The sequence below is a fragment of the Neodiprion pinetum genome, chromosome 1, assembly GCF_021155775.2.
Source record: "Neodiprion pinetum isolate iyNeoPine1 chromosome 1, iyNeoPine1.2, whole genome shotgun sequence".
In the NCBI taxonomy this organism is placed as follows: domain Eukaryota; kingdom Metazoa; phylum Arthropoda; class Insecta; order Hymenoptera; family Diprionidae; genus Neodiprion; species Neodiprion pinetum.
The window spans coordinates 6045579-6068333 of NC_060232.1; the positions used below are offsets into that span (position 1 = coordinate 6045579).

At 37.3% G+C, this 22755-nt stretch overlaps 3 protein-coding genes across 7 annotated transcripts in view; 1 reads left to right on the top strand and 2 right to left on the bottom strand.

Annotated features, from left to right (window-relative positions):
- The window catches only part of LOC124223211 (uncharacterized), a 17104-nt gene extending 10070 nt beyond the window's left edge, over positions 1 to 7034 (bottom strand). For 2 of the 5 annotated variants that reach the window (XR_006884244.2, XM_046635019.2), the window contains exon 1: positions 6663 to 7034. Coding sequence is in view for 4 of the 5 variants with exons in the window: in XM_046635019.2 (XP_046490975.1) it covers positions 6663 to 6668 (6 nt within the window). In the remaining variant the exon portion in view is untranslated. The remainder of the gene's footprint in view (positions 1 to 6662) is intronic. The other 3 variants (XM_046634993.2, XM_046635012.2, XM_046635005.2) reach the window with 3 other exon arrangements.
- Positions 3346 to 16968, top strand: LOC124223338 (short neuropeptide F precursor). Its single transcript, XM_046635195.2, has 7 exons — positions 3346 to 3450; positions 11862 to 11960; positions 15085 to 15266; positions 15403 to 15501; positions 15614 to 15694; positions 16114 to 16221; positions 16439 to 16968. Exons 2-7 carry the CDS (start codon positions 11870 to 11872, stop codon positions 16499 to 16501), a joined length of 624 nt encoding a protein of 207 aa, XP_046491151.1. The 5' UTR covers positions 3346 to 3450; positions 11862 to 11869; the 3' UTR covers positions 16502 to 16968.
- Positions 16794 to 18838, bottom strand: Mesh1 (Metazoan SpoT homolog-1). Its single transcript, XM_046635170.2, has 3 exons — positions 18425 to 18838; positions 17941 to 18272; positions 16794 to 17312 (listed from the first exon to the last, which is right to left on the bottom strand). Exons 1-3 carry the CDS (start codon positions 18711 to 18713, stop codon positions 17154 to 17156), a joined length of 780 nt encoding a protein of 259 aa, XP_046491126.1. The 5' UTR covers positions 18714 to 18838; the 3' UTR covers positions 16794 to 17153.
- Positions 18839 to 22755: the final 3917 nt, after the last annotated feature.

The window sequence follows — 22755 nt, forward strand, 5'->3', positions numbered from 1 at the left end:
TGACAACGACCTTTTTTAAATTTCTCGATATAAATTTCGAAACTCTTCGAAGTCTGATTGTGAAGTCGATAAAATAAATTGAATGTGCCAATAAAATAGAGGAAAATCGCTCCATGGTGGAATCGGTCTAGAAATGTTCTAAGAGAAAAACAGAAGTTTTGAGAATTTTTTGGGAATTTTCAGACCGTCCAAACAATGTTTTAGTTGACCAAAAAAATAGAAGGTACGAAAGATGGAAAAAAATGGAAAAAAATTGGCCCATCATGGGTCCAGTCTTGAAATGTTTGGAATAGAAAATAGAGTTTCATTGAGGTTTTTGAGATTTTTGAAAAAGGTTCCTTTCAAAATCATTTCAAATATTTATAAATAATTGAGCAGCTGTATAAAAAATCTGGAAAAATTCAAGGTACTGTTTCAACGTTGGGACTATTGTAGAAGATTTTTTTTAAACAAAATCAGAAATGGTGAGGGTTGGACATTGGTCGGGTTTGCGTGGAATTCCCCATATATACTTAAGTTACATAATTCTCTTGGCGAATTATCAAGGGTATATAAAATGCGTTATTTCCCTCCTTACACTTTGTAACTTATACGTAAACTTTTACCCTGGCATCCATCATACTCTTCGACGTTATTTCTTACATATTGACGTATGTACAACTTTCCTCATCAAACGAACACGTATGGATTACTCTGATATCGCAGGGTACGTCCTCGAGTTTCCGCATGCTTTTCATCTTTCGTCTTATCAGTACGGAAACTCGTTAAGATATTAATGGAAGTATAAAAACCGAACGAAATTCGGCGAAAAGAAACTAGTACAAAAAAATCAGGCAGTGAATAGACTTACGTATGGTCGAATCGTACGTTCTATTCTTTTTTTTTTTCGTTGTGAGTAATAATTAATTGGAAGGACCTAATTCTTTTCCCTTTCATCCTCCCTCCGCGCATAATTATTTATATCCTGTAATACGTAATATATATATATCATTTGGTTAATTAAGAAATTGCTTTAAACCGCGGGCAAACAATTACATACGCGTATTATATACGGTCGTAATGTATAACTCAATATGTATAACGCGCACCGTCATTAACTCTTTGTCTATATTTATCCAATCCAATGATATACGTGTTATATGGCAATTAACACAGCCGTCAGCCGTCACTCGACTCTCGACTCTCGACTCTCGTACCTACATCCATTATAGGTGTAACGCATATACGGATGTTTATAGGAGCATTAGGGATAACTAGGGCCAGCGAGTCGAGTGGAGGTTATTTATATTGTCCAAACACGGTTTTACGCCGGCAAATTATTTCCCGATTATTCGTATTATATATATATTAGGGTGATTCAGGCAAAAATAATTTGCGATTTTCCATCATGGTAGCTCCTGAAACGATTATTTAGGTTGAGTGAAAGGTTCTGGCAAAAGATGAGAGTTTTACGTTATGTGGAAGATCGCGATCAGTCGATTTTATTAATTTTATACATGTTTTTGAATTTATGAAGTATCGTGAATCAAAATTTTTTTCTTTTATTGCTCACATCAATCATAATATAAATTTACGTCACTGAGAAGACCCAGACTTGTAATATCGAGTCTCCAGTTGATGTTTGAGCAGTGGATCTGACGAATTTTTCATTATTAATTCAATCTCATCAAATATTTATAATTCAATATGAACTTTTAATTTAGGAGAACAAGATTGCTGGATAACATATCGTTGTGTTATAGATCGTGTTCTTTATCTTGAATATAAATTTCAGGGAAGAAGTAAGGATTGAAGTGCTATAACGTGTTTCTTCAGAATTCCAAAAAAATGTGAATAAAAGTGAAGAAACAAATGAGCGCGATCTTCCCCATAACGTAAAACGCTCATCCTTTCACAGAATCTTTCTTTTAACCTAAACGATCTTTTTAGAGGGAGCCACGGTGGAAAATAGTAAATTATTTTTTTTATCAACACTCTAATATAAATTTATACACATTTGCCTGGCGAAATCAATCCAAAACCTTGGCATATTACAAATCACAAATGTCTGATTTTTTCTTATTCATGTGTACTCATAACCTGTGTCTGAACTTCACATTCCAAGTTCAATTTTCCTTAAAACATAATATATAGTTGATGATAGCTCGAGGGATAAATATTAAATTTTCTGCAGATTTTCTTTCAACTGTTGAATAATCGTACATTTTAAAAAGTAAAATGGATTCGAAGGTGCCAGCTGAAACGTTTTTTTCGATTTACCAATTTAAAATTTTCCCAAAATACTGGAATCAACTTTCCATGCTGGAGCTAATATTCACTCACAAACTACAAAGCTTGGCTTTTTTAGGTCGTCGTTTATTTCGTTCAATTATGCAAAATTAATCCACGTATATGTATAAAATACGGTACACCCCGTTTCACATTACAATTGATTTACTTTTACATGTAATACGTAATATAAAAGGCCTCACACGAACAAAGAGAAACTCGAGGATACCGTTTATTTATTCATTAACCAGAAAAACAAAATTCTGCACTAATCAGGCTAAAAGCGCACCCATGCTTGCGACTAATTTCACCTAAGTACTTTTTTCGTTTCTGTTGACATCGCGGAAATGGAATAAGAGGAAAAAAAGAAATTCAAACTATCCCTACCATAGCTCAAACAATTTCTCTTCTTTTTCTTACTCAATAAAAATTCAACACTCATTGACTCGAACTTCTTGACGAAATCCGCGGGAGGTAAAAAATGTATTCCAGTATTTCGATTCACAGCTTATTATATATATTAGGGTGGTCCTTAATAGGCTCGTTTTTGAATTTTTATGCTCACAGGGGTTTAAACGCTTTAAAATTAATAAAAAAAAAAAAAAATTCTCTAAAAATCTGAGCGCTCTGTATCAACTCTAAGATAGTTCACTTTGTGATCGAAGTATCTTACCGAAAAAAAATTGGGAAAAACTTTTTTTGATTTTTGAAATTTTACAATTCGTTGACAAATATACCGAAAATTATGAGAGATACATATTTTTGTACATAATTGAACGCTCTGGACAAAATTTCCGATGCATAAAATTTGTAAATAAAATCGTTCACATGTAAATTAACGAATTCGATTAAACTTCGAACGTTTATTAAGAAAAACGTTTGTTACGGTAGTGCCAGATTTTTGTGCGGAAATTTAGCGTATCTTCGGTGCTCGCAGGGCTCGAGATTTGAGTTTGCCGAGGAGAAGAACGCGTGCGCGTAGCGAAAACGTGCGTCCAACAGCCACCTGTGCGCCCTCATCCCCTAAGCCGTCTGCCTCCTATTTATATAAAGGGAGCCGAGCCTTCGCCACAGTTCATAATAATACCATCCCGGTGACTGTGTGCAACCCCCAGATCCAGCTGACATCCGTCGAGAAGTTGAAGGACCTTATAAATCCCGGTTGCAAATTATTGCAGTCAGGTAATCCTAACCATTCGCTAAGTTTTTTGCCAGTATATATTTATACAATTGTGCTTGTTGTAAAATTTACGAATTTCTTCGTCGCGTCAAAAAATACCACCGAGATTTTTATTACGTTGTATGATACGATATGCGGTGAGATTTTTCTTGTATTTTCTTGTTTTTTTTTTTTGAAATTCTTTCACGTTTTCTTTTTCACAAAGAATTACGAAGAAAAATGCGTTGAATTTATCGAGGGATGTGTTTCAGTCCCCGGATCTTCGTTGTTGTCAAATTTATAATAAATCGTGAAATTTATACCCTTCGCAGTTGAATCTTTATCTTTATAAAGCGTCGATGTGTCGAAGATACAGAGAGGAAATTTGTCAAACGTATAACAACGCTGCGTCGGGTCGAACCGCGAATAACGAGATTATAATCAAATTATATGCTACAAGAGCGAAGAGGCGAGCTTGCGGTTTGGGTGAAGTTCGCAGAATACACGCTGCACATTTGAAATAATTACGCGGACGATCGACGGGAATAGGGATGAGCTGAAATCGCGATGAAATATTAATAGGCATGTAAACTACAGCCGAGGTTTAATTTTCGGTTAAATATGGTACGCGTTCGATCGTAAATTTCGTCACAGCGATGAAACGACTAATTTATACGCTAACGCGGTTTCAATTCACCTTTGATAGTTTCGGAAATTTTCAGCGTCGTCGACTCGACTTCGGATGATTAAAATTTCACGGTGACATTACCGTCCGGAAAATGCTCGTCTGATTAATTATCATATTATCAGCAAGTGGGCCGAGAGATGAGGATGGGGGGTAAAAGGAAAAAAATGGTAAAAATTAAAGTGCCGAGGTCTTTTTTTTTCAAACGCTCTTATTTTCTTGCCGTTCACGTTGCAGAGGCGAAATGAAAGTGGCTAATTTCACTGTCGCTGAAAAAGAATAGGAGAAGGAAAATAAATAGGGAAAAAAAACCCGGTGAAAACAACGAGAAGAACGAAACATGATGTACAAATTATTTAAGCGGATCCTTCGTTAATTTTTAATACTCGAGATTAATTATTCAGCGTCGACCTTGGCAGGGTTAACTTTTTTTCATACTTTCTTCCGTTTCTTCTTTTTCCTCTCTCTTTCTCTCAGTTTCTCTCTCGCATATCGTTCGATACTGAACATGATTCAGATTGAATGATCGTGCGCTGAAATATACCATCGAATCCTGAGGTCGGGGGCTCTTGTTCTAACTATTTACACACTGTATGCAGCATTGAAACCTCCGTAAGTTGCACGAGGTTCTTTTGTTTTTTTCTAAGGGTAAGGGAAGTTGGTTCGCTCATAATTTCCGGCTCGCTTTAATTTTTTACAACAGGTTCACCTTTCGGTACTATACGTACCGATATGAAACTTGATATACACGTTTTAACGCTTCGTCTCAATGAATTTTCATAGCAATGTATGTATCGTACATCGTACCTATGTATATAACGTCGTTGTACAGCGTATACTTTAACGCACGCCAGGTAACATTATTATTACGCTCAGCGTGATAATAACGAAAGAAAAGAAAGTGAAAAAAATTCATAATTATATATTCTGCATAAAGTACAACGATAAGAATGACGATAATAATAATTATCATTATTATTTATAATGATAATAACGCGAGTTTTACGGTGCCGTATTTATTTATTCCACTCGAGTTTCGGAATTTTATCACGTGACAAACTCAGACGTGACTAACGATGAAAGATCCGTGCGGAAAATGTAACGGGACAAAATGACACGGAAGTTTGTTATACGTATAATAACAGGAGGGGGGGGGGGGCTGAAATGAAAAATTTTTACAATTCAAACAAAATTCTAATATATTCACAGCATGTGTACATATGAGTTATTGTATGTTATATTATACGCCATTCTTTTTAAGCATTGCAGTAACGTCGCAGAATTAACAAATACGAATGACAATCGACCGAAACAATAACCGTAAACCGCGAGGCAATTTTCAAATGTGTTGAATTTCGCCGGGAGCCGAGAAACAAAGTTACACGAGGATTAGCCAGCGGTATTCGAATTCATCGGGGTTTATTTGCTAATGCCGAACGAGCTTAGGTGTACTTAGGCACGGTCTCATAGTTTCGAATATTTCTATGCATTATCTTTTGAACAGTTGTTAATACTTATATGTATGCACATGTATAAGCGTAAATTTGTAAATTCAGCCTGCGTATTAACCCGACATAATATCCGAGGATCTAGTATAATTTTTGGATGGAAAATATGAATGTAATTATATATGATTTATTCATATATATATATATATGTTTCCGGGTGCGTGTGACATTTTTTCCCCCTGCATTAGAAAGAGAATGTACCAGAGGAAACAGAGAAACGAAATGGAAGAAAATGGTGAAGAAAGTAATTATACAAGTAATCTAACTGCGTTTCAATTAGTCCCACGCTTTGATCCACCGATTGGTACGGATGCAAATGCCCAAAGAGTTGCGAGTGTAATACGTGCGTTCAAAGTATACATATACGTAAAATCTCCGCGGTACGTGTACATGCATACAAACACGGTGTATAAATTCCCTGATTGAAAGACTTCACGGTTCGAAACGTGTATCAGATATATACATATATATATATAGGTATATATATATATAGGTATGTAGGTATACACAAGAGGGTGTTTCTGCACGATAACGAACCTGCAGAGTATGAAAGGAAGAATCCCAGGGGTCTCATTCCGCGAATGTCTTTTGAGTCTAATGCCTTTCGCAAAGTAGAAAGACAAAAGGGAAAAAAAAACCCGGGGGGGGGGGGGGGGGAACAAAAATAAAAATAAAACAAACGAAAAGTTGAAAAAGATAGAAGAGAGCAATAGAAACCTCGTCAGCAAGTAATTCACCGATTCAATTAGTTACGCATTAATTTCGTAAAAGAAGCTCAATCAACCGTGTAGCAAAAGTTTGTTTAATTTTATTGTAAATTTTGTTATTGTTTTCTTCTTTGGAAATTCAAGGAAACAGTAGCTAACGAACGAATCAAACGCTGCTTGTTTCTTCTCTCCTTTGGAACTTTATAACCTTTGACATTTTCTTTCACACTGTCCGATTCTCGGATCTAAATTTCTCTCCAAACTTCATTTCGCGAATGCATACGTTTAACATTTGCTTGATACATCGTACGCGTGTCTACACACGTAAGGCTTACCTGCATACGCGTCCCATTGAATCCAGTCGTATGTATGCATGGACGTGTCTGGCCTGAGAAACGCTGTTACTACTTGTCGAGCGTCTTTTCATATCCGGGATGAATCTCCGGCGATTGCCTGCTTAGCCGGTGTTGGGAGATCTTTGGACGAAGATTGGAACAGAGTTCGGTTTGTTAAGGGGGACGGAAAATTTGCGGCTCGTCCGAAGGTTGGTTGAAAGCGACGGTTAACCTATTTTCGTCGCATTTTAGAAGGTGGAAAGACTCGTCGAGCAGTCGCTGTGAGGCGTGAATTAATACATACACACAGACATGCCGGAGGTATTACACACCGTCTTCTTCGCGTGCAAAGTTGTATAATGAGACCTAATAATATATCCCGCTGACGTTAATTATCGGATTATGTTATTGAAAAGGAAATAAATTCGACGCGTTGTTTAAGAAATTTTTTCACCTATTTCATCGTTTCGTTCCTTGCGAGCGTATAAATTTTAAATTAAGCACGCGTAGTTTTTCCGTTTCAGTTCATAGCGGATATTAGTGCGACGGAAGAGTGGAAGTAACGACGAGGAGAAAATAAAAATTGAACGTAAAAACACAGGATACCTAGCAACCGTACACGCGTTATAAAATTAATTAAAGTAGATGAGAATGTAAAGGCGTTGATTAAAATGATTTCTTCTTTTTTCTTTTTTCCTCATCCTTCTTCCAATTCCCGTTAGATTTCTCATTAGCAAACGCGTTGTGCGTGTCTATCGATTGATCGGTGCTGCATATTCTTATCTATGTTGGTATATATATATATATACGCGTCTCCGCTCGATGATGGCAACACTCCGATATGCTTGAAAATTTACACTCATTTTTCTACCGGCCTGTGTGTAATGCCTCCATGTATTATGCACGCGTCGGTAATAAAAACCGTGGCCTCAGATTCCTATCATTTGATTAATATTGAACGTGCAGGTTTTCGAGAAAATAGGTGAAGCTTGTACCTGGCTATTAATATCGTGTGTGCAATTTTATACGTATTCAGGGAGATTAATCGCAAACAATTATTAGCTTCTCCTTTGTTTAATTCGGGTCTTATTCATTTGTTCAACTTCTTCACGCCATTGCCGTAAAAAGAAAGAAAGAAAAAAGCAATCGGTGCTGTTTGAAAATTGAAGAAAATTCTTCTCCACCCCGTTTCGTTACACGATAATAATTATATTCATTGAAAACAAACTCCTGTCAAAGAAGATTCATGGAGGGGCCATCAATCCTCTACGTATCGTGTACGAAGTTTCGTGAAAATGCGGTTAAATAATTGGAAACTTATCACACGAAGAAATAAAAAAAACAAGTAAGAAAACGGGAAGATACGAACCTCCTCGCCAGTAAATCAATCAAATTATTCTTACGCATACACAACGAGAGTGATTACAATTCCACGCGAATTGAACAACATTCGGAATACTTTCCATGTCAATCTATCTGAAAATCTGAAGAACTTTGAATAGGCCGGGATTTTCTATTTAACATAGAAAAAAATTATGAAAATGTCTATTATATATTATATCATTTTAACCATATACCGAACATACCTGCATAATAATTAGTATACGTGTACATGTATTATACACGCGTGATTCAGCTTCTAATGAAAAACTTGCACAATTTTTAACACAGCGTTTAATTTTCTTGTGCGTTATTTTATCTTTTATGGATACACAAGGTATCCGGAGGAATACAACATTGTGTTTGAAAAAACTGGAGAAGTCAGGAAATTCAAAACGTCAACTCTGCCACGTCAGGTTCTGTTCGTCATTATTTTACGACTGGTTGGATGTGTTGTGCCGGTGTAACGGGCCCCTTGGCACAAACGTCACGTTTTATCATTCGCAAATGTATATCCATCCCATCCGTTGTACGGTCTATGCGTGTGAAGGGGCGGATGGAGATTTGCGATCAGGAATAAATAGTAACGGCCCGGCACAGTTTTCGCTAATACAGTTCGGCAGTTATACCCATAACGCAAAGTATTCATGGTCCTAAAATTCGCTAAAGGCCGAAAGCGTGTAACGGACGGGCTGCACTATTAGGCTGTAAAATAAAATATTGTAGGTACTTTTTTTTTTATTCACCCGTATATCGGGGCAAAGGGACCGTCGCTAAGCCAAAGTGGAACCCTGTGTTATTGAATAGTAATGTATGCGTTGGGCCACACATTTGCTTGTAATATTTACCGCTATCGTAAATAGGTGTGATATATTTAGCGATCATTCGGGGATCGAAGTCGCAGTTTATAGAATTTGGCGAGAGAAGGATAAAAATGTTTTTATCACTGTTTCAACGAAGCGGGTACAATGTACCAGATTTTTGTTTTTTTTTTGATTACATTCTTGTACGATTACAATAGATTCGCGGTTTAACGTGATTTCAAAGAGTCCTTTTATTACTATCAGGTACCTATAGGCACCTATACGTGTACGTACGTACCGCATCGAGAATGGCGGAAGAGTAATTTCCGGTAGGTAAATAAGCCGTTCTGCCGTGCAAGGTAGACGTTCTTATTATTCTTCAAATAACATTACTCGCGCGTGAACGGAAATTGGGTTTACAGGGCGATAATATTTACCTGCCTAATGGAACTTCGAATCTAGCCTAGGCGTAAGAAATGTTATACATGTATATATATATATGTATACGCGAAATATGAGCTAGCCACGTTTTTCTTTTGTTTTTTCTTCTTCTTTATCATGCAGCTGTCACGTACGTCTTCATTTATATAATAATATATACGTATGCGCGCGTGTGTGTCTGTGTCGTGTGTACTCACATACCTAATGCAATTTGCTTCGAACCCTTTCGTTCCAATCTATATGCTATATGTACCATTAAGCGTATATCTATAATATAAGAACCAATGGAATGAATGTTTTTTGAATCGCTACAGTTTTTAACCACAGCTCATCTGGTTCACGACGATACGTATACTATATGCACGAGGTGTAATTTCGTTGAAAGAATTCGTTGAAAGAATTCCTTTCGAGTTCAAAAGGATTCGCGACATAAAAATTACAAGCTTTTTTTCCACCGAACGTATAATCTCGTATGCTTTGAAAATTTTCTCTCCAATTTTTCAGACTCGTACGACTGTCCGCACACATATACGGTGTATAACATACGTTTTTGAATATTATTATTTTTATTATTATCATGATTATTATTATCATTACACGTGTCTTTGAATTTTTTTCTCATCGTTCTTTTTCCGCTCAATTTACGAGAATGTGAAATTTTTCGATTCTGTCAAATTCTGTAGTGAGAGAAATTTTGATATGTAAAATACTTTTTGCAGCACTGTTGGATCAGTTCAATTTGAAAGGTTTTTTTTTTACAGAATCAGTTGCGTCTAAACACGCGTACAAGGACTGATTTTGATTTTCCAAGATTTGTCAGAATTGGGTATGCCGGTGAACTTTCACTCCTCCAACCTCCCCGTGAAATATCTCCGTAGGCATAATCACGCGCGAATCGTAGGTTATTATACCGCCAGAAATTCTCCTTTGACTGACTGACTTCAGACCCAGAATAGGTACGAGGAATTAGATTATCAATCTCAGAGAAGCCGAGTATACAATAATAGTCACTAGCAACGCGGATTCGCATACGTCAAGAGAAATTTCTAGTTGCAACGGATATACTATTCAGACCTTATAAATTACTTTAATCCTTTATCATAACCGAAAAATATGACTCTGCAATTCGTGTATACGAAGAGAAATTGAATAATATAGTTCATTCTTTTTTATATCACGCGGTCACTTTTACTTAACTACTCACAAATATATTCTTGTGCAGCGATTAATTGGTTTTGAGGTCTTACTTGACTGTTAACAATATAGCCAACTGGACGAAAATATTTAATGTTGTAATACCAAGTAGAAAATGTACGGTAATGACAATTATAATTACCTGAGTGTTTCAGAACAAAATAGTTTGCAATTTTCCATCATGGTACCGCCTAAAAAGTATGGTCAGGCTAACAGACATGTTCTGTGATTAGATGAGTGTTTTACGTTACATGGAAGATCGCGATCAATTGATTCTTTACTTTTATACATTTTATTAAATTTGTGAAGTATCGTGAATAAAAATTTTTCTCTTATTGCTCACATCAATCATAATATAAATTTACGCCTCAAAGAAGATCCAGACTTGTAATATCAAGTCTCCAGTTGATGTTTGAGCAGTGGATCTGACGAATTTTTCATTATTAATTCAATCTTATAAAATATTTATAATTCAATATGAACTTTTAATTTAGGAGAACAAAATTCCTGGATGATATATCGTTGTGTTTTAGATCGTGATCTTTAGCTTTAACATAAATCTAGGAGAAGAAGTAAGAATTAAATTGCTACAACGTGTTTCTTGACAATTTGAAAAAAATGTGTGAAAAAAGTGAAAAACCAAACGAGCGTCATCTTCCACGTAACTTAGAACGCTCATCTTATCGCAGAATCTTTCTTTTAATGTAAACGATGTTTGTAGGGGTTGCCAGGGTGGCAAATCGTAAATTACTTTTTTCTGAAACACGCTAATAACTACACTGTAAATACAGTTATTTGCGTCCACGCAAATTTTCCTATAAATTCATCAATAATAAAACAGATACGAATATTAAAATACATTAAAGATACAAATTTCAATTAGTGCATTTTGACACCCGTTATATACCAACTTGGGCCATTATTCGCAATCGTTATACGCGTTAGCACCTCGTTCATCATCGGGTCAATTGATAAATTCACTTATGTTCATATAAACGAGTGTCCCACGTACCTTATGCCTATGAATACACCATAAAATATCTGCAAAATTTGCACAACACGTACGGAACATCGACAATCTGTGAACGTATGACGGCTAAAATCCCGACTGTTACGTACAATATCCCTGATCGATTTTTAAAGATAACGAGCCGTACGCTGCGGCCGTAGGGAAAATCGTAAACGCGTGTGAAAATGTGCGGGTGAAGTCCGAGAAAGATTCGAGGTTATATATAATTCTTTTCCCAACCCTATTATCGTTTTATAATAATTTATATACAATGTGTTCTTGACCCAAGTTTAATTAAACATTATTTCAGGTCCCACGACCCGCTGTCTCAATTTCCTGTTAACAATTCTCCGTTTCTTCATTCAATTACAGTGCCAATTATGACAGCCCCCAAAAGCTACGTTGCCGCGATGTTACTCGTCGTTGTTATCGTCTCGGATGTTCATACAGCCGAATACGCCGATTACGACGGTAAGCTGACCCATACGCTTCGATTCTTCCCATAATACCATTTTTTCCTCTTTTTTTCCTCACTCAGTTTTTTTTTCTTTTTTTTTTTTTTTTTACCACAGTGTAACGGGTTTTCTTTTTTATATTTTCTTATCGACTTTCCTTCGTTTATTCCCGATCAAATTTACATTAGCTTTTTTCCGTTTTTATCACCAGGGCCGTTATATACTACTTAATTAGAATATTTATTTCACGTGTATATAATACAATATGATACCCGAAAAAAATTCTCATACCGATAAGGATCTTGTTCATTAAGTCCAAAGCCCTCTTTTTCTTATCGCTGAATATTAAAAGGGGAATTTTGAACATTGTTATATATTTTTTCGAAAAACGATACCTTTTTTTTTTTTTTTTCTTCTTTCTTTTTAATCGACAAAAAAGTTAGTTCAACGTTCACGTTTCGTTTTTCACATTTATTTTTTGTCGGGGGTGAAAACTTTCGATAACTAATTATTGCATATTCCCCTCATGCACATGGAAGGTGTTTCTTCTTCGTTATCATCTAGTTCCATCAATCTATTTCTCATGAAATTCGTCTTCCTCCAGCAGCCCTGCACGAAATTTCATCACCAGCAATCGCTTTGCACGCAGGGCAGCGAATTCCCCAGCGGCCATTTCATTAATCGTTTCGGTTGCCCTTATATACCACTGTGCTGATGTCCTTTTCAACCGCGTCCCGCAGAGTTAACTTTAGGCAACGTCAATGCACCAACGTTAACTCTCTCTCTCTCTCTCTCTCTCTCTCTCTCTCTCTCTCTCTCTCTCTCTCTCTCTCTCTCTCTCTCTCTCTCAAGTCGTCTTGGTGTTTCATACATTATAATATTAGGGTTTGCGACGCGACGAGCCTTGGCTAACAGGTATACTCGTAATAAGCAAAATTAGCACCACGGCTGAGTGCCTGGTATACCTACTGAGTTTCAAGTATTATAATTACGACTGGAATTGTTCAACTCGTTGGAAGGATCGCTCTCTGTTTTGCAAGGATCTGCTCCTGCGGTAGGAGATATATTCGCGTCTAGATTCTAGATGTGAGAAAAGTTTTTTGTCCAGGCTATAAAAACCTGTAGGCTTGTACGTTTGGAAGGAAGTTTATATTTTTCACTTACACTTGGAATTTTTTTTTTTTTAAATTATAGTAAAAACGATCTCGTAGCTGAAGGATATTTGATCAGAAACTTAATATAAAAAAAAAAAAATCATCCTTCAATACGATATTTTCTTGCTTGAACAACGTGGGGAAGAATTCAAATTTTTTTTTTCGAACTTTTGTTTTCACCGGACGCTTTTAATGATACGTAATCGATACTGGAAGCATTTTTTACAGTGAATTAAATTCTTTATGAAAATGTCACGTAAATATTTCCTGTAAAGTCAACAGCTTAGCCACTACAGACATCAAAAGGATGACTTTTTGGGTTACGTTGGGTATAAATTTTCATTGAACCCAGTTTGAGCTCCAGTTTTGCTGAATCGACAAATTTATATAAAATAGTATAATTCTCTGTTAAATGATTCCAGTATCAAGTTGGTACAAAATTGAATGGGGCTGAATGCTTACAATTTAAAAGACAGAAGAAAAACCAATTCTCCTCACACGTATTATTTAAATAGGAAAACTCGCAAATTTTGTCGACCTTTCAAAATTGAACTCAAAATATATTCCGCAGAATAGTCTCGTTACGTAAAAAAAATTCCTAGAAATGCTCTTCCGATGTCAAAAGTTGAGTCACGTCGACCTGAGTTCGGCGAGTTGAGTATCGACGACGTCCCCAAATGGGGATGAAAAGAGAAAAAAAAGGAAAATAAGAACTCGAAGGTCTCTCTCAGCTCGGCATGTATTCCTTGGCTGAGGGTCTGCAGGGCGTCGTATGAGCTATCCATCCCACCCTAACTTGCTTATGCAAAACCGGTGGACTGTGTGTTCTCTTGGACGTGGGTCGTCCTCTCAACCCTCCACTGTGCTCTTAGCGATCCCCTGCAGTGTACCTACGTTATATGTATATATATATATATATATAATGTATACATATACATATACATATACATACATATATAGATATATATATACATATATGTATATATATATCCAAGCTCGTTTTGAACCTGTTACCCGGTTTACACCCTGGACAAGAGGAGTTTGGAAATGTGAACGTTTAGACCATGATCGGAGTTTGTTGAGGTGTAAATCGTTGTGTTTTTTTTTTTTTATCTTCATTTTTGCGGGTTCGTTTAAAAGTTTTTTCATTTGTCACATGGTAATTATTTTTGCAAAGAATTTTCGTTAGCCCGTTCGATAGTAATTATTATACTCGGACTGCAACATATTATTTGGATTGTTTATCAGGGATGAACTCGAGACTTCATTCAATTTTCTTTTGTTCTTTCAACAGTATTAATGCGGCGATTAAATAATGGTTCGCCCCCTTTTCGTTCTCTCATTGTTGAAACGGTTATCGCAGAATATAGTAGCTTACACTTAACTCGATTCCTACTCACTGTATTTAATTGTTTAGCACTTTCATTACATTTGATTTCAAACCCGTCCTTAAGGGGCGAAAGAGTGATTTCAAGTCACCCTTTTACCCTTGGAGAAAATTGGGCTTATAATTGTCACGGGGCGAGAACGGGGTGTAAGTTCGACGAGGAATCAGAGTGTTTCTCATCCCGATATTTTTTCCCTTTTTTTTCACCCCGTTCTTCCGCCTCATTAAGCTCGATAAAGATGCAACTCAATTATCTCACAATCATGTCATTTTCTTGAATATTTTGCTCTCCTCGCGTTATTCTTCTTAAATGGTTGCAACGAGGATAATATTTTTTACCACTTTTTCCACGCAATCGATCATTGAGCTTCATGCACTTCCTTTCAATTTCTTATTCGCACAGCTGGCGGAGACTCGATTCTGCTTTTTTACATCAAACTTTCATTCAATTTTCCTTCCATTTGACACTGTATAGCTGGTCGAGCCGATCCATGACTGGAAAAATTCAAGGCGAAAGCTTTTGCAAGGAATTATTAATACGTTCAGCGGAGAGGAACTTGTATCGTAAAAAACCTACAAAGCTTTGTCGTTCATCGCAGGTATGTCGTCGGATTCCGATGGGCACGATGCTCGTGACTTGTACAACGCACTCCAGCAACAGGAGGACCCGAATGCCGTAAAATTATGGAATATTCCAATCCAGCATTTAATGGTTCGCAAATCTCAGCGTTCACCTTCGTTCCGACTCCGATTTGGCCGCCGTTCCGACCCTCTAATGTCCGTAAGTCGAATTCACATTTTTCAATGTGTGAAAATTCAACCAAGATATATTCAACTTATTGACACGTTATTTGTATTTGTTTTTTTTTGCTTTGCCAAAACTTGTCATTTGTTTCAAAACTTGTTCGTATTCGCAGAACGATATTTCGGGCCAAGATAATTCCGTTGAGAGAAAATCCGTGAGGTCGCCTTCTTACAGGCTACGATTTGGTCGGCGCAGCGATCCTGAACTTTCGGTAACCGTTTACACGATTATTTGAGATATATTTGCACGAAGCATGATTTACCTTTTGCACCAATTATCAGGAAATTTATTGGAATGTTTTACGCTGACGAATGGTTTTTCAGGAGGATTTTATGGCGAGAAAACCAAGCAGGTCGCCATCTTTTAGACTGAGATTCGGACGTCGGAGCGATCCCCTTATAAATGTGCGTGAAATGTCTTTGGTTTGATTATTAATATTTTTCATCGGTGCGTGAGTTTATTGTGTCTGGTAAAAGAAACTATATTCATAAATTACTTTACACGGAGAGTTTAACAGATTTTCGATGTCCACTAATATTACCGAAACGAGTAACAAGGTGGAATAAAATTTATAGTAAACCACGCTCGGACCAGTTAAATTGAATTTATTTATTGACAAATTGACGGCGGGCAAGTTGAGAATAGTTACCGAGAATGATGAGTTGTTCACTTGAAAAGATCGCGCAGTATCTACTTGCGATGTAAAATCAATTAGAAATTAGAGGAAAATATTTATCTTCGAAAAGTTCGTACAAAGTCAATTTCAAGCACTGATTCCATTTCTCGGGAGAAAAAAGCCTCAAAATTTATCTAACAATTGCAGCATGATCTTGCGAGCTCGTTTCCCGGCGAGGACTACTTAGACAGAAAGATAGTCAGATCACCGTCTTACAGACTTCGTTTCGGCAGGCAGAGTGGCTCGGTTGATTCGGTACGTCAGAATTCGAAATTGTTTTTTCCCAAACAGGGATGAATGGCCGTTCGTTTTTATTTTCTTCTTTCATTTCGATTCCCTTTATTTTTTTGCACGTCCGTTTCGCCCCGAATTTCATTGCTTTTACAGATAGATTTTGGTATTTTAGTTCTCATTCACTTTTGTCAGTGACGATATTGTTTCACAAAGCATCGATCGTTCGATATGTGTTTAGACGGAAGTTCAACCTGGTACGACATCAGAAAAGGAATCAGCAGCGGTGGTTGAAGAGAATTAATTGCGCAACGTAAAGAAAGAAAATTATCTCCGTCTTCTAACGTTATCATTATATATTACATACCTACACATAAACATTATAATGCAGCTGCAGAAACTTTGCTATTAACGATATACTTGTCTTCTTTCTGATCTGCATATTTTTCAGCCGAACATTTATAATAATAATAAGGATGATAATGATAATAACTACATTAATAATACTAATATATACAAACACATCTATTACCTGTGTGCAGTGCATATAATGTTGATGAATTCAATTTGTTTGTAATTGAGAAAAAATCAAACTATACAGATCAATGTAAAGTTTATTTACTTCAAATTCATTTACGCTATTCCTGGGAATGTTTTTTTTCCGTATCGGTTATTATTTTTTGCCTGTGCAATTATTATTTGTCCACATGAACGTATAAATTGAAAAAAATTGTGCCAAATTAATCCAAATATAAATTTTTGTGTACATGATTCATTGTCATAGTATGAATTATATGTAACGCTCCACGTTTTCACGCATCTGGGTTCAAACCACGTGGAATTGATTTCACACTGTATTGTATATTATAATTTCGTGGAAAAGTATTTTTGATACATATAACGAACTTGCTTTGAGTAAATGTATTATATTAATTGTATGTCAATAAGTTAGCACGTTAAATGCACAAATAGGATTCGTCGCAGACGGGAGATAGTCTTTTTATGCAATTGCAATTTTTCCTCGTCTCCTTGCACTGTTTCGCAAATATACTATCAAGCGTATTTTCCAAGGCTGAATTTGTTCCACGACAATTGTCCACGACTTTTTTTGCCCACTGGAAACAAGAATATCGGTTATAAAAAGATCCAAAGACCACGATAAAAAAAAAGCTACATGCACACGAGAAAATGATCGTTAAAAATTTGCACGGATAGAACCAGTAGGGTAATATTTACGTAAAGCAAACGGTGTCGATTCCCAAATTTATAAAATATGTTTATAATAGCTCAGTCGCTATGTAGAAAAAAGATACCCGAAACTGCAATTTTTCTACACCACTATTGCCTTTCTCTAATTGTTAGGTGGGAAGCGTCATTGATAGTCGATGGTCAGAATTTCGACAAGATTTTGCAGTAGTTTAGGCTGCCATCTAGAATTTATGGTTTAACAAGTCGGAAAGTATCGATCGTAGACAACAAATTTTCATAACCAAAGTTGTAGAGAATTAAAATTCCTACAAGTTTAGTCCAACCAGTTTTTAGTCAAACGTTAAAAATGGGCGAGTTATTTGACAAAAACAAATACCCTCATAAATTCAAGATGGCGGACGAAGCTACTACGGAATCTGGTCGAATGTCTGGATTCAGATTACACTTGATGTGAAACCTCCCCTCCCATCGATTCGAAAGAGGAAAAGAGTGGTATCGACAAAATTGCAATTCCGACTGGATTCTAGGCTGCACCTGAAAGTATTCCCTGACTCTTATATCGCTCCATCCTAGCGGCGGACTCTTCTGAATATCGCGCAAGTTGTAAATCTTATCGGCCAACGTGACCAGTTTGGCTCGATCGCTTCGGCTCGTTGCGTTTTCAATTTGCAAACGTTTCCTCTCTGCCTTGGGAAGACTTTTGTCGTCCGTCACCTCGGCGACAACTTTCCGCACCGTTTCCCCGAACTCTTTCTCTATCTCTTCGAACGAAGTTTCCGTGTCTTCGACCGTGTCGTGAAGCAAAGCTGCGAGTATCACGATCGGATCGTAGACGCTTCCCTCGTTTGCCAGAATATTCGCGACCCCTGAAACAGCGGAATTAAGGATCGGACGATTAATCCTCACGATCGGTAAGGAAAAAGATTAAAAGATAAAGGCGTAATCCGACGAAGATAAAAATATCAGCCCTTTGAACGCTGCAACAACGTTTGTTCCTTCAAATTTTGATTTTTCTCACCCAAGGGATGATTTATGTACGGTGTTTCAGCGGCGTCTTTTCTCCTTTGATTGCTGTGCTTCTCGGCGGCAAAATTCGCGCACTTCAACACCATCGACAGAAGTTCCTCTTTCGTTGTAGGTTTCAAGCAGGATCCACACTCGCCGGGTATTACCAGCGGATCGTTGATCGTATCTCTGTCGGCGTTGCAGCTGTCTTCGGATTTTTTACACTCCTCTTCCGCATCTGCGGCTAATTCCTTGTCCGCGTATCGGTTCAGGAAAGATCCTTTGTCAACGCGGAAATTCATCGCTTGATGTTAGAAGAGTGAAATATCGCAATTCGCTATCCGTAACGGATTACGAAATTTTATAAATAAAATATGCATACACCGCCTTGTGCAAATGTCACACGACACTAATATTAAACCGCGTGTTACGAATTTCAAGCTTTTGCATCAAGAGCGAACACTCTGTCAAGAATTTTAGGCGGCAGTATATGTATAACTCACAGCGTCATCTTGCCAACGAAATATCGCACTAGAGATTTAAGATAAGCTGGCCGATTTTTCTACCCTCGGTAAAAACTACAGAGCATTCGTTAACAACGAATATTTGTAATTTCTGGGAGAATAAGCCGCGAATACAATATAGTATAATTATTATCAAAGAAGAAATTAACACTTGTACAGGGTATTCGAAAAAAATTTGAACTATCATCGTTTCTATCGTTTTTATCGTTTTACAATATTTCTACGAACGGTTATAGCTAGACCTTGTGAACAATCAGGTGTTGATAATCTACTCGATGGATAACTAACACGTTGCTGGCATCTGACCGACGGTCGAATAGTTTTCTGTTTTACCTTTTTGTTTCTGTACGACTAGTGTAATCAGCAATTGAATTTGTTGTTTGATATGGAAAAGAATTGAACAAAATCTTATAGTCAAGTTCAGATTCGGCTTTTCATTTATTTTTCATACCGTTTTTGTCGCAGGCATTTTTTAATCTGTATTAACTTGATTAAAAAAATAAATACCCTTTATATAACAAATTATTGGCGAAGGATATTATCAATGCGGAACATGCGAATGCGAGTGTATAATGTTCGTAATGCGTCATGACGCGTGTCTCATGTTTCTGCGAAAATCATGATACGAGGGGGAGAAATTAACCTTCGCTTCGATGAATTTGAAACTAATCACCAGTGTCAATAAAAGGCGGAAGACCTGCACGTTTTCGATCATCGTTCCTGCTCTCCACGTTCATTGAACCGACTTCGTACACTGCAATTCCCTAGGGAGATGCAAAAAGCTGGCGAAGAAAGGGAGGGTTGGAAAAAAAAAAACTGGAGGTGGGGACGGAATAATTGCGTTATAAATAATCATCAGTAATTACAAGCAAGTGATACAAAGTACAAGATATTCCACAATTATTGAATAAAAACAAAAAAAAAAAAATTTGGCATTATTTTTCAATACAATTATGTAATTGTTTTATAAAAATTGTCTGAAAATAGAAGTACAGAAAGATAATTTACTGATTTGTTCCGAACTTTCTGTAACAAACTGCTTCGAATTGTCTCTATACTAATTATAATTAGTTTATGATATATACTGATTTGATGCGATAATTTATGAACTGAACTGCGTTATTACACATAGGTTTATTAAGTTGCAGAATTTTACGAAGGCAGTAGAAGGTTCCCACCCTGCACCCGAACGCGATCAATTATAGGTGGTGATGATGATGATGCAGTGCCAAAATCCCCAGCGTACTCACTACCGGCCTGATTAAATAGGCTTAATTCAATCGTCGGGGGTCTCGAGTGTCGAACGTGGATCGCCGCATGTCGCGTGCCCCGATCTCGAGTGCGTTTCGCTTCTTTAGTCCTGTGCCAAAAAGAGAAATAGAAGGGGAAATAGAGGAAGAGAGAGAGAGATGCGATGAAACGTTTCTATTATTCAGCTGAGCGGATTTCACTCGTAGTAAACAAGCAAATCGATTTAGACACCGCGGCACGCGCATGATTCGCTTTGTCGAAAGACCGGCTTATTATTCGACTCGGCTGCTCTTTATTATAATTCATGTCAAATTAATCCATGCATTCTTGATTTCGAACAAACGGAAACGCGTCGTCTATACTCGAGGCATATTATGTTATACGTCTCGATTCCCTCGACGATCATGTCCGACTGCACAAACGGCCTTGTTCGCTTTCGTTGAAAATGCCGTGTGATGTATAATGTAATTCTGCGGGGGAGAACAACTCGGCGAATTGGCGTGTCAATTTCCGGTTTGATTATTCACAACAATCCCGAATTGTTGAGAATTATCTCGAACGGAATGCGAATCGATTTGTTGAATTAGTGTCGTAGATAATTTCTTGAACGATGTGAAAATTTTCAAAGATCTCTCCACAGTATTATTACAATGTAACAAAATTGATCGAATCGGGTAAATTGATCGAAGTAAAATAAATTGAGTATTATAGGTTCGTCAGCTGAAAAATAATACGATTTGAGATGGTCAGACGTTGATTGTTTATCAAATTAAAACATTCGATAACTATCCTGATTTCTGTTGTTTATCATGTTGGTATCGTTGAATATTTAATTTTTCAAAATTGTATAGACATTGATTTTGATCGAAAAAATTTAGCAAAATATTGAAATATTGAAAAATGAAAGAATATACGATTCGGTGTATTTGTGAGAAACAATGACTTTCGACTGAAATTTTACCAGTCTGTTTTTGTCGCCGTTGAGCGGTTTGAAATGAAAAATCCACATCGATAAAATCTCAGCTTGAGATATTCTTTTTTTATATTTACATTTCTACATGAAACGAGAATAACCGTAACTCACGGATGTTTTGATTCGATACCAGTATTGATTTTCAAGTCTAAAACCACGAAATCGGGAGATTTTTAATTTTAGGCAAGAATCTTCCGCCCATGTTAAACCCCGGCTTGCAAGAACTCGAATAAAAATTCTGCCATCACATATGCGCGACTCCCCATCACATGACTAAGATTGAAAAGAGAACCGAGCTTAAAAAGCCGGAACAGAGAGTCCATGTTTCTAATAATATCCCCCGGGATCAGAGGCGCACGTTGCCAGTGGTTTTTACCTGGGTGTAATCCGGGTGTTTTCGCGAGGACATGCAGCCCGTGCTATTAACTCGGGAGTTCTCTTCGACCCGGAGTTTAGGGGTCTGGTGTTTCGGCGAGCTATTCTTACTCTTGAATCGAGGAGTCGATTTGGCTCCGTCGGGCTCAATAGACTTCCGCAAGACCACCCCGGTCGCCGATCAAACAGACCCATTCTGCCCCGCTTCCACGCCGTCGTCGGGAAAGGTATTCCCTAAAATCCCGTTGGCTATTCTGTCCCCGGCGTGGTTTCTTCCTCCCGAGCAGCGTGCGCCCTTCGCTAAACAACGGATCTATATACACCATAAATAAACGAGTCGAGACGTTGCGAGCAATCCCATTGTCATGCGTAAAGGATTTACGCGGGCCGCTTTTCGAAACGGGCCTGTAACACGAAATCGGACAAATTTATACAGTCGCACCTTCGCTATCTCCGAATTAAACGGAAGTTTGTTTAATATACGGGACGAAGGTTTTCAGAAGATTCTCGTACGGAATTGTCTGTATCATAGAACGATAGAAATTTTACAAATTTGATTTATATATGTAGTAAAGTAGTTTTCGCTCACATTTTCTTGTTAATCATTTTCCGGGATCGAATTGTCTTCGTGGATTTAAGAAAGCGTGTGATCGGCTCGTACATTTTTTCTACTATCCTTTTTCCCCGCCATTCCTGGCGGTATGAATGTAATACGTATAGAAGTTTATCGACAGCTCGCCGTTAATTGCTGGACACCTGTCCGAAGATGATGACTCGGTGTGATTGAACTCATAGATATAATATTATAAACGCAGGTAAAATCCGTTAACTTATACGATACCCGGAAGAGCATATGGTCGAGGATATTCACCGGAGTTTAAAGCTCAATTTTTCGTCTTATTGTATAATTTTCATAACGCAACGAAGAACGGAGATATTTGTGGTATCTATCGTACTTACCGAGGCGTGATATCGGCCGGTAAAGTTTTTCAAATTCTGAATTTTTTGGTGGCAAAACTTAAAGTAAAGAAATCAAACTTTGACGAAACATCAAAAGTTGGAAGTAATTCGGAATCAGGCATTTTCTTAACTTTTCAAATTCGGAACTTAAACCTCCCCCTCCCACCAATCAAAAGGTCCGCGCTTATTCTCACAATTGCGGGACGAACGTTAGAAACGACAGACGTTATCGAAGCTTCGGGTTTTCCACCGTCATCGAAT

Excerpts from the sequence above, each read along its gene's own strand:
- LOC124223338 (XM_046635195.2), top strand. The coding sequence starts at position 11,870 with ATGACAGCCCCCAAAAGCTACGTTGCCGCGATGTTACTCGTCGTTGTT. Across the intron at positions 15,267-15,402 it reads GTTCCGACCCTCTAATGTCC|AACGATATTTCGGGCCAAGA; the intron begins GTAAGTCGAATT and ends TCGTATTCGCAG. Across the intron at positions 16,222-16,438 it reads AGAGTGGCTCGGTTGATTCG|ACGGAAGTTCAACCTGGTAC; the intron begins GTACGTCAGAAT and ends ATATGTGTTTAG.
- Mesh1 (XM_046635170.2), bottom strand. The coding sequence starts at position 18,713 with ATGAATTTCCGCGTTGACAAAGGATCTTTCCTGAACCGATACGCGGAC. Across the intron at positions 18,273-18,424 it reads GTACATAAATCATCCCTTGG|GGGTCGCGAATATTCTGGCA; the intron begins GTGAGAAAAATC and ends CCGCTGTTTCAG. Across the intron at positions 17,313-17,940 it reads GAGTCAGGGAATACTTTCAG|TGGGCAAAAAAAGTCGTGGA; the intron begins GTGCAGCCTAGA and ends TCTTGTTTCCAG.